The sequence below is a fragment of the Myotis davidii genome, unplaced genomic scaffold (genome assembly GCF_000327345.1).
Source record: "Myotis davidii unplaced genomic scaffold, ASM32734v1 scaffold616, whole genome shotgun sequence".
Classification (NCBI taxonomy): domain Eukaryota; kingdom Metazoa; phylum Chordata; class Mammalia; order Chiroptera; family Vespertilionidae; genus Myotis; species Myotis davidii.
The window spans coordinates 2,730,599-2,742,508 of NW_006291965.1; the positions used below are offsets into that span (position 1 = coordinate 2,730,599).

The following is an 11,910-nucleotide window of genomic DNA, read 5'->3' on the forward strand; positions in this document are numbered from 1 at the left end:
CCCCCCCCCCCCCCCGAAATAAAATATTTTTTTTTATCCTTGACTTCCTGAGCAAAAGCTTCCAAACTCCTACCTGGCTTCCGATGGCCCCCACACTAGGTAGGAAACACATTTTCTCTTCTTTGGCATCGGCCCAGGAGTAAATTGGTATGAGCTGGCACTAGATGGGATGCTTATCAGTAGCACTTGGTAAGTGATGTTTCCTAGGATCATGTGGCACCACCAGGTTCACGCAGGTACACTTAGTTTCTAGGATCCTGACCAAAGCCAAAGCGGGTCTAGAATGTCACTGGAAAGCTTCAGCCAGGCTCACGATCAAGGTTTGCCCTTCGTGTGCTCCAGAAACGAAAGCTGAACTACTGCAACGGGGCCAAGAGCCAAGAAGCAAGAGGGCTGCCCGCTTGGTGCACTGCATCCTGTTTCCTCAGGAATTCCACGTTCACACCCTTCTCCTCTGAGCCCAGATGCTCTTACCAGACCCCCGAGTACCTCCCACAGAAGAAATGCAAGTTTACAGAAGCAGGAATTCCAGGGAAGTCAGTTCCCTAGCATTCTGTGTTTGTAATAGTCAAGAGGTACTTGGCATTCTTGAAGTTTATTCTGAAGTCACTGGGAAATACATTACACCTATCTCATAAAATGTCAGAGCTGGGTTGGTTATCATTTTTCAAAACCAGGGGATTATTACAAACTCCTATATAGTAACTTTTAAAGTACTAATATTATATTAACCAAGAAACCCCCCTCCTGGCAGCCTGAGATGTCAATAACATATTCAGTGGCAGCGCCTCATTCTTTTCCAGTGGTTGAAGAAGGGACATGGACCTTCGTGCTCTGTGCCAGGAACTCCGCTAGGTGCCTGTGTTATCTACGCTCATCTTCCAGGTGTTCTTATCCACACTGAACAGAGACAGAAACCCGAGTCTCAGAGGTTGAGCCGGGGTCACAGAACTAATGAGAGCCTGGGACGGGATTCAAATCAGACAATCTAGTGCCAACACCCACCTCTGTTCAATTACAGTGCACTGCCTTGAGAGTGACAACCAGACAGGGGAATCGATGAAAGACAAAATTACAGCACGGCTAGCCATGGCTCTGTGGTTGACCGTCGACCTATGAACCAGGCGGTCATGGTTCGAATCCCGGTCAGGTGAGGGCATATGTCTGGGTTGTAAGCTTGGTCCCCAGTAGGGGGTGTGCAGGAGGCAGCTGATCAATGATTCTCTTTTATCATTGATATTTCTCTCTCTCTCTCCCTGTCCCTTCCTCTCGGAGATCAATAAATATATATTTTTAAAAATAAACCCAAAGTAGCAAGATTTTCTTGTTGTTATTAATCCTCACCCGAGGATATTTTTCCATTGACTTTTTTAAAAAATATATTTTATTGATTTTTGACAGAGAGGAAGAGAGAGGAATAGAGAGTTAGAAACATTGATGAGAGAGAAACATCGATCAGCTGCCTCTTGCACACCTCCTACTGGAGATGTGTCTGCAACCAAGGTACATGCCCTTGGCCGGAATCGAACCTGGGACCTTTCAGTCTGCAGGCTGATGCTCTATCCACCAAGACAAACCGGTTAGGGCTCCATTGACTTTTTATCGAGTGGAAGGGAAGGTAGAGACAAAGAGAAGGAAACATCAATATGATAGATATACATCGATTAGTTGCCTGCCACACTTGCCCCAACCAGGGCAGGAGGTATGTGCCCTTGACCAGAATTGAACTCGGGACCCTTCAGTCCACAGGCCAATGTTCTATCCACTGAACCAAACCAGCTAGGGCAGCAAGATATTTTGAAAGATCTTCTTTCTAGTTACAGCCTTGATTTTTTTTTTGTTAATCAAGCTAATCCAAATCTTTGCAAGGGTCTTGAACATTATAAATTCCCACCCAGGAGTGACTTTTGGGTTCCAGAACTAGAAAACAGGACCCATTTCAGGGAAGCTGAGACCTTGATGCTGGGCATCAACAAACCTGCAGCCGACCTATTGTCACAAGTTGGACCACTTCCCCCTCCCTTACGGAAGACCGCCAGAAACCCCACTCTTGCCCAATAACTTCCAGGCACAGGACGGGGCTTTCCTTACCTTCAGAATTTGGTCGCCTTCTAGAAGGCCTTCTTGGTCTGCCGAGGTCCCCTCTTGAATGCCGCCCACAAATATCCCAACGTCATTGCCACCGGCCAGCCGCAGGCCCACGCTGTCCCCCTTCCTGAACTTCACCATCTTGGTGTTGGGGCTTCCATGGTTTCAGTTTCAGGGAGGAAAAAATGAAGATTACTTTTGTAAAAGGGACCAACGTGAGCAGATGAAAGATTTAATTTCTTCTTTCTATAGAGTGATGTATAGTTTCATTTTTCTCCTATCATGTGTAATTTTATCTTCCTTGGACTGTAAGATGAATATAACAGGCCCACTTTGCCAGTGCCAAAGTGGAAACATAGAATGTTTATGGGAGCTCACTCAAGATTTGAAAGCAAAGAAAGGGCAAGGCTAGGGTTAAAATCAAGGCCATACAAACCAATCAAGCCTGTGGCTACGCCAGGGCTCCTGTCAAAGGGACACACAGCCTGGGTTCAAGAAAGCCACCTCCGCATCCAGGAGCTGCTGCTCTTGAACACTGACCATGGTCAAGTGCCTAGCATGGCGTCCCATCCCTCCCCCACCCAGGAACCCTCCTGTCTCTGCAGCCCCACAGAGGCACCTGGTAAGCAGCACATCGCCTGTCTTGTTACCCAGCTGCCAACTCAAATATCCAGAATCACATTCTGGAGACGTGGCCAGGTAAGCGACACAGCAGATCCAGCTAACGTCACACACGTCACCTGCTTCCACATTTCACTCTCCCACAAACGATTTCTCTTTCTCATGAACACTAGCAACAGGGGTTGGTTCAAGGTGGCCGATTACATGCAAAATCACCATCCGTCGCTAAAAAAAAAATGCCATTCTTCTGGATTTCAGTGAAGGAGAAAGAGCTATGTGGAAGAAGACAAGGAAAGAGAGACGGGAATACATACCCATATATCGCTTCATCTTCAGGACTGGGACGAAGAAAAGTCCTCGGCAATGCTTTCGGTTGAGGAGCTGTGGATTAGAAAGCACCTGTCGTCATCGACTTAGACTGAAAGGAGTGTGTTTGTCTCAAAATAGAAAGATCACAAAACCCACCAAAAATTCAACTCTATACCTTATGCTACATATGTGTCATCACATTAAACAACAAATGTAAGTCTTTACAGTGAAGTTTAATTTTAAGATAGCAGGTGCCAATCCTTTCTAAGTAAGTGAGAGATGAACCTCTAAAATGCAAGGTGTCTCTTCCATATTTGAGAATGATTTTTCGAGTAATTTTTCTCTCTCCTTCCAGCCATCCTCTGGATTTACCAAACAGAAACTTCTGAAAGGGACTATTTATTTATTTAAAATGAGCCTCACCTGCCCAGCTGGTATGGCTCAGTGGTTGAGCATCAACCTATGAATCAGGAGACCATGGTGTGATTCCTGGTCAGGGCACATGCCCGGGTTGCAGGCTCAACCCCTGTGCAGGTGGCAGCCAATCAATGATTCTCTCTCATCACTGATGTTTCTATCTCTCTCTCCCTCTCCTTTCCTCTCTGAAATAAATAAAATGAGCCTCACCTGGAGCTTCCTCTTGGTGTTTGGGCTCCTGGCTGGTCTCTGTAGCAGCTGCAATATCTCCCGCACACTTGAAGGGAGTGGGTGTGGAGCCCATCCGGGACCATCTGTTCTGGATGTCCTCCCTCGAACTTAAGCATACGGCATGTAAACATCTCATAACTAGTGGCCCAGTGCACAAAATTCATGCAGGGGGAAGGGGGGGCCCCTCAGCCCAGCCTGCACCCTCTCCAATCTGTGACCCCTCTCACAATCCAGGACCACTGGCTCCTAACTGTTCGCCTGCCTGCCTGCCTGATCGCCCCTAACCACTCTACCTACCAGTCTGCTCACCCCCAACTGCACCCCCTTGCCAGCCTGATCGCCCCCAACAGCCCCCGCCTGTCAGCCTGCTTGCCCCCAAATGCCCCACCACTGGCCTGATTGCACCCAACTGACCCCCCCTGTCGGCCTGCTCGCCCCCTCACCTCAACTGCCCCCCTTCCCGCCACTAAGGCTTTGTCTGGAAGGACATCCGGAAAGTCTCCCGGTCTAATTAGCATATTACCCTTTTATTAGTATAGACTAGAGGCCTGTTGCACGAAAAGATTCATGCAATAGACCTTCCCTTCCCCTGGCTGCCGGCACTGGTTTTCCTCTGGCACCCGTGACCCAGGCCTTCGCTCCAGCCGGAGTCGCCTTCAAGCCTTCGCTGCACCGCCCGGCCACCCCCGATTGGGTCGCACATGGGACATCCACTGCCCCGGGTCGCAGATAGCAGACCCAGATGGCGGCAGGGCAGGCGGGATGGTGCTGTCCCGCCCTGCCTGCAGTATGCAAATTAGCAGCCATCTTTGTTGGTAGTTAATTTGCATATCGCGCTGATCAGCCTATGGGAGGCATAGCGAAGGTATGGTCAATTACCATGTTTGTCTATTATTAGATAGGATGTGACAGATTCACACAGACCTATGGGTGCACACAGCGGCGTGTGCGAGGGAAAATACACATCGCCTTACCTGGGCTTTTCCTTCAGCTTCTCATTTGAGGAATGATAATCGTAGTCAGAATACGGCTGCCGTCTCTCCTCTGGGGAAAATGATCGGTTTGACTCTATTTCTGAGATATCTGGTTTCAAAAATAAGAAAAGACTTTGCCATGAAATATTTAAGACCTGTCCCAGAAATTATCCCTCTCTCTGGTTAGGAAACATGGGAAACGGAAGAAAGGCAGGCAGTAAATGTGCTAGTAGTCTAATAGTCTTCCCGAGGTGAAGAAAAAAAAAAATCTGATAGTCAGATTATGAACTGCATGTACATACATTTTTCACTAACATGTTCTATCAGAAGGGGAGGGCATTAATTAATAAAGACAAGGCCAAATAAAGAATTTTATATCCCTCTTTCATCACACTTTCTATCAAAGCTGCTACTGAAGACTCAAAATTCAATTACTGGGTCACATGTATATGCTTCTCCAACATTAATGCACACAAACCATCCGCGCTCTTGTTCTGGGGTGAGAATGCAGCTGTTCTGGGGTGAGGCCAGAGACACTGCAAGTGTATCAAGCTCCCAGATGCTGCTGAGGCTGCCAGTGGGGTGACCACACTGTGAAAAGCCAGGCCACACACTCCAGGCTCTCAGCATGCTGGGATGATTTCTCTGCACTGTTCATAGCAGTAACAACAGCTTAGACATTGGATATAATGGAAACTAAACTAAGCTCTAGACAGCAATTCTTTTCAAAATCAACAACTGTTTTAAAACTTGAGAACCTAATATTTTTTCTAAACTTTGCTACACAAAGGCAATGCGAGATGGTTAAGTAGGATATATCATGGTTACTTATGTTTATTGGTAATTTGTAGATGGTTCAAGAATTATCCTGGGTATAATTTGAGAAATGAATATAATACTTTAAAAGAAAAAAGGTGACATGGATTGCTAATCACTGAATACACAATATAAACCATTCTGAGTCTTAACATTATAAGTGTCTACCAGTTTATGCTATCTTCCACATGGTCTTCTCTTTGTTGGAAATATTAATAGCCGCTTTAAAAAAACACACAGGAGCCCAGCCAGTGTGGCTCAGTGGTTGGGTGTCAACCCATGAACCAGTCGGGGGCTCAATCCCGAGTAGGCAGCATGCAGGAGGCAGCCGATCAATGATTCTCTCTCATCACTGATGTTTCTATCTCTCTCTCCCTCTCCCCTTCCTCTCTGAAATCAATAAAAATATATTTTAAAAAAACACGTGCAAGAATGAGCAATTTACAAATGTATGTGGTTAGTTCTTCGAACTTCTCGTACATACATTTCTTATTAACATGTTTTGTTCTCAGCAGCCTAATCCGTGTCCACCGGGAGTTCACAAGTGCACCAGAATTTCGCATGGGAAACCTGATTTCAGCAGACACTTTAATAAGATAGTAACAACCGAACATTTCTCTTCTGGCATCTAAGCTTAACGGAAAGGCTTTCACTGGCAACCAAACTTCCCGTGGGATGGCTGGGCTGGACAGAGGTGAGAACGCAGAAGTGACAGCCTCCCTTGCTTCCGGCCTCGCTTGCAGCCTCCTCTTTACCTTCTGAGTCGCTGTCATCTAATGCTGGGATGTGGATGAGCGTCTGCTTGCTGTCTCTCAGCACCACCAACTGCAGTTTTCCTCTTGACTTTTCTATCAGTTTTCGAGCATCCGTTAAAGACATGTTCTCGGTTACAGTGCCATTTATCTGTGTTTATTCATGGCAAAAGAGAAAAATTCACATTTTCCCCCACTAAAAATGTAAAAGACTTTGCTCATCTATTCAAACAGACCTGAGATTTTTTTGGGGGGTGGGGTGGGGGAGGTTGAATAAAAATGCATTATCCTTTAAATTAACTATAACCCTGCATGCCTGGATCCCAAATACAGGCATGAGAGCGCTGTCGTGTACTTAAGTTACTCTGCTAATTTATTTAACTTCCAAGCTCAAGACGATGGTTTGGTTTACTACCGGAAGGTGTCTCCTGACCAGAGAGGTTTACAAGAACTATTAAATATTCAGCATTCATATACCACCAACTCGCCCTCTCATCTTTCCTTCATTTAGGGAATAGGAGCTTAAACTTGAAACAAACAGGGAAGGGAAACAAAGTACTCAGTGATATATGTTTTAAAAACTGCTATTAATCTATGACAGCGCTCTCCAAGTCTGGTTTTTCTGATAAAATGATCTCACTGTGCAGCTCTTCCCAGTTTCTGTCTTACTACTGCGTGCCAGTGCGACAAAGTCCCACTGTGTTCGCACCTGGATGCGGAAACGCAGGCGAGGAGCCAAGCATGAAGCCGACCACCCTCTACCCTGTCCACCCACCTTGAGGATGATGTCCCCTTCGTGCAGGTTGCCATCCTTGGTTGCCAGACCGGTGCTGGTCATCTCCTTTATGAAGATCTGACTCCCCAGGCGGAGCCCATACTCTAGAAGACAGAAGCAGACACAGACACCCATTTCATCAACTGGCTCAGAAAACTTAGTCTGGTTTTCAGGACTACTTAAAAATACTGATGAAAAATTAATTCTGCATGTGGGATATTCTGCAAGACAACTGGCCTGGAATCACCCAAAGAAGTCAATGTCGCCCTGGCCGGTGTGGCTTACTAGGTGGAGTGATGTCCTTTGCCCTGAAAGGTCACGGGCTCGATTCCCAGTCAGGGCACATGCCCAGGTTGCGGGTTTGATCCCTGGTTGGGGTGCTAACGGGAGGCAACCAATCAATGTTTCTCTCTCACATCAATGTTTCTCTCTCTCCCTATCCCTTTCCCTTCTTGTCTCTCTAAAAATCAATAAAATACATATTTTAAAAAGTCAATGTCATACAAAATAAAAGAGGCACAGGACTGTTCCAGATTAAGAGACATAAAAACTAAACGCAATGCAAGAACCTTCACCAGGATCCTTGGTCCAATGTGGGGATGAGGTGGTAGGGTGGAGGGTGGGTTACATTATTTTAGAGCAACTGCAAAATGAACTGTACTGTAATTTATTAAAATGGGTATTAATGTTAACGTGATACAGGCATTATGGTTATGTAAGAGCATGTTCTTAGCCTCAGGGGATACCTGCTGAAATATGTAAGGGTGAATTATGTGTATGTTGCCTGCAACATACTTTCAAGGGGTTCCAGAACACCCCTAGGAGACAGGGGATAGGGAGCGGGAGGGATGAGGGAGAGGGAAAAGGAGCAGGAGAGAGGAGGAAAGGGAAGGAGAATGAAAACAAATGTGGCAAAATGTTAACAACTGTTAAAGCTGTTAATGATGTTAAAACGAGGTGCAGGCTCTGTATGAGTATTTGCTATAAAATGAACACTTTTCGAAATAAAATGTTGGGGAGATAAAAACCAACTCAGTACATCTTACTAGGCATATTCTGCTGGCAATGCAGTTGCCCACAGAAAGGCCTTCATCTGTAACAGTTTAGATTGTGTGGGGTTTAGCACTAAAAATATTTCAGTGTGTGAAGAAAAGGGGTAAACAAACCAGGCAAAGCAATAAAGTATTTAACTAAAACCAGCATAGCTCAGAGGTTTCTTGGATGTTGGATTGCTCTCAAAAGAAAAAACATTGTACTTAGTATGGCTCTGCAATTCTTGTGGGTTGATGAATTAATGTCATAAATGATTAGAAAAAGTCTATAGAATCCTTAAACCTCCTGAGACGCATATTCCTCAGAGATAGGCTATTTAATGCAAATTTCCAACCTGGACAGCACCAAGTTTTTCACTTGGCTTCCTTTCTTTTCCCCTTTGGAAGGAGAACCATTAGAGAACAAGAGAAAAGATGTGTTTACAAGGACTGTAAAAACCAACGCAAGGAATATCACACCGCCGGGCTCTGTCGCCCTGTCCATTCACCTTATTTCCTCTCACCCTTGGAAATCTGAGTTATAGCTCCACCACCCACTGGCTTCAAAATGTGGGCAGGTTGCTTCCCCTCCGAGTTCCAGAATCCGCACCTAAACTGCAGGGGCCAGTGGCTTCCCTCGCTGCCCACAGGGTTTTAGTGAATCCTGGGTGTGACCGTGTGCGAGTGCCCCAGGATGGAGCGTGGGCCCGGCAGCCGGGCCTCGGCCTGCCTCGTGCATGGGCACGTTACCAGCGTTGGGGCTCTTGGGTTCCCAAGACAGAATGTAAGAGGAAACCCTAGAGAAATCGCCAGGCAGATTTTATTAAGCACCAGCATAAGCTGAGGGAGACAACACAGAGGAAAGGAAGGTCCTCTGACCTGGCTGAGGTGCTTTTTTAAGCTGGGGACAACGCGGATTTGCACAAAATGATGGCTTTTAGAAAAAGGTGGGCTTCTGGAATTTTCCATGTTAGGGTAGGAAAAGCAAGCGGTTAGAAGAAAGATAAAATTCTGCACTTTTTTTTTTTTTGAGCTGGGAATGGAGGGATGGTACATTCTTATGGTCAGCTTATCTGGCCTTCCTTCTGGCCACCTGGCCATAACCTGGCTTCCTAGCCACTGGGTACTTTTCCATTCCTGAGGCCCAAGTCCCTGTGCTATCCTAGGCATACCAAAAACTTCTCTGAAGTTTCAAATTCCAACCTTCTACACAGCGTTGTAGGTCCTGGCAGAGAGGTAAAATGCAACCAAAATGCTATTGTTCTCTCCTGTGGTCTCATTAGTGTGAGCTTCACCAGGCTCACCGGAGGGCGGGGGAAGCATTGTTAACAGATTCCAGGTTCCCACCCCAGTGCTTCTGAGTCAGTGGCAGGGGCCTGAGAATCTGCATGTCTAACACGTGCCCAGGTGATGCTTGTGCTGCTTTGAGAACCACTGGCCTAGTAATTTAAAACCAGATTTCTGCAGCCCATGCTAGTTCAATGTGCACGTCAACGAACTTTTCTATGCCTCAGTTTCTCGTCTATAAAATAAAGATGTCCTAACGCCTACATGAGTTAGTGATGAGGAGGTAATGAGCTAGTCCGTGGGAAGCATGTAGGTCAGTGCCCGGCACACAGTAAGGGACATGGCAGAGCTAGCTGTCATTATACTAGTGCTTTTCTTCATCAAGCTGTGATACCTTCATTTGCTTTGCTTTTCGTCAGAAGGACTCCGATGGGCTTGTCACCTTCGTGGTCCTTCCGCCCTCTGGGCTCGGGGGTGGGGCTGCCCGAGCGGAGGTGCTCGCAGCTCCGGGACATCTTGTAGTGGGAGTCGGACTGCCCCCGGTGCCGGTACTCCACCTCGGGGCTGTAGGCCCGGTCGTAGGCCTGGTCAATGCTCCGGCCTCGCCCGTGGCTGCTATCTCGGCCTCGCCCATAGTCATGGTCCAGGCCCCGCTCCAGGCTCCGGCCGCGGCTCCGGTCTCGGGCTCCATCATAGTAATCTTGGTCCAGGCCCCGCTCCAGGCTCCGACCACGGCTCCGGTCTCGGGCTCCATCATAGTCATCACGATCCAGGCCCCGCTCCAAGCTCCGGCCACGGCTCCGGTCTCGGCCATAGTCACTGTGGTCCAGGCCGCGCTCCAGGCTCCGGCCGCGGCCCCGCTCCTGGCTGCGCGGACGGTTGTGGGGATGCCCCCTCTCCAGGCTGTTCTCCCAGCTGTGCAGCCGGCTCCTCTCACTGTACCGATCACTGTACCCGCTGCGGGCGCTTCTTCGGTCAAACTCATCCATCACCTCGAAAGCCCGGTCTTCCTCATTGAGCGGAAGGCCACCCTGCAGCGGGGCCAGCTGGACCTTCCGGGGCCTCTTGACCACCTGTTCACCAAAGCACGGAGCGGAGAAAGGACAATCACAATTAAACGTAAGAGAATGTAACGGTTAAAAGCTCCGGTTCTCCTTCCGGTAAAACTGTGTCCCTAAGCCTCGGGTTCCTTATCTGGAAAACAGGGACAATGAAGACCTCATAGGGTCGAGAATCAAGTCAGATAATGAGTGTAAAGGTCTCAAGACAATGCCTGCAAAATTGTCTAATACAGTGGGGCCTTCGTTAACTCAAATTACTCTATCAACTCAATGCAAAAAAATCGGCCGAGAGACAGCTGGTATCTCAAAAAACTCGTTAGTAGGGACACTCGTAAGTCAAGGCCCCACTGTACTCAGTGTGAGAAGTACTAAGGGACTCTATGTTGCTAAGTTACAAAAACGGAAATCCAGAAAGTGAGACAGTTTATATACAACGGCCTAGATTCTTCTAAAAGTCAGCGTCATTAAAAAGAAGGGTGGGGGAAATTAGGGGACGAGGTGGGAGAAAGAGAAATCCTTCTAGATCAGTGGTTCTCAACCTTCTGGACCTCTAAATACAGTTCCTCATGTTGTGACCCAACCATAAAATTATTTTCGTTGCTACTTCATAACTGTAATGTTGCTACTGTTATGAATCGTAATGTAAATATCTGATATGCAGGATGGTCTTAGGCGACCCCTAGGTTGAGAACTGCTGTTCTAGATTAAAAAGGACAAAAAAGACAAGGGCCAGGTGCAATGAATGAACTTTGATAGAATCTCTGGGGGAAGAAAAAAAAAGGCTGAGAACTGCTGTTCTAGATTAAAAAGACAGGGCCAGGTGCAATGAATGAAGTTTGATAGAATCTCTGGGGGAAGAAAAAAAAAGAGTGCATCCCCTAGAACTGCCCTTAAACTCACTACGCTCCAAATTCTTGATTTGTGTGTCCACGGGCCCCGCTAGAGTGAGGCAGACCTGCTCCAGGGCCAAGTGGCATCTGGCTCACTGCTGATTCTCAACCAATGTCTGCTACATGAATGAGAGAGCAAATGAATGAATGCTACAGATGGCCACTGTCTCCTAAGAAACTCTAGTTTATGAAGATGTAACACATCTTGTTTGGGCCTTTACAAATGAGTTTTTGAGCTAAAATGTATTTTCTAAAGGAATGCTCTTTTATCATTGTTCTCAATCTAGTCAATTCTCATGGAGAATAACTGTCTAACCTGGCTCTGAAGGTGAAACTCACTCAGAGATGTAACACATCTTGTTTGGGCCTTTACAAATGAGTTTTTGAGCTAAGATGTTATTTTCTAAATGAATGCACTTTTATCATTGTTCTCAATCTAGTCAATTCTCTAGCCAATTCTCTAACCTGGCTCTGAAGGTGAAACTCACTCAGATGAAAGAATCATTGGTTGTACGAAGTTAGGAGAAAGACGAGAAAGAGGCAGGGAGGCATTATTTACATACACCTCTCTCATCCACTGCATTGCCCTCCTAAAGTACTGAGGATATAAGAAGTCGCAGCCCCTAGATGATGAAGGTATGTCAAGTGCCTAAAGGTG

At 46.8% G+C, this 11,910-nt stretch overlaps 1 protein-coding gene across 1 annotated transcript in view; it reads right to left on the minus strand.

Moving 5' to 3' along the window:
• The window catches only part of TJP2 (tight junction protein 2), a 34,241-nt gene that overhangs the window by 20,723 nt on the left and 1,608 nt on the right, over window positions 1–11,910 (minus strand). Inside the window, exons 2-8 of the mRNA XM_015565031.1 lie at window positions 9,696–10,374; window positions 6,984–7,087; window positions 6,212–6,359; window positions 4,641–4,749; window positions 3,646–3,773; window positions 3,024–3,090; window positions 2,092–2,242 (exon numbers count right to left, since the gene is read on the minus strand). Coding sequence (XP_015420517.1) covers window positions 2,092–2,242; window positions 3,024–3,090; window positions 3,646–3,773; window positions 4,641–4,749; window positions 6,212–6,359; window positions 6,984–7,087; window positions 9,696–10,374 — 1,386 coding nt within the window. The remainder of the gene's footprint in view (window positions 1–2,091; window positions 2,243–3,023; window positions 3,091–3,645; window positions 3,774–4,640; window positions 4,750–6,211; window positions 6,360–6,983; window positions 7,088–9,695; window positions 10,375–11,910) is intronic.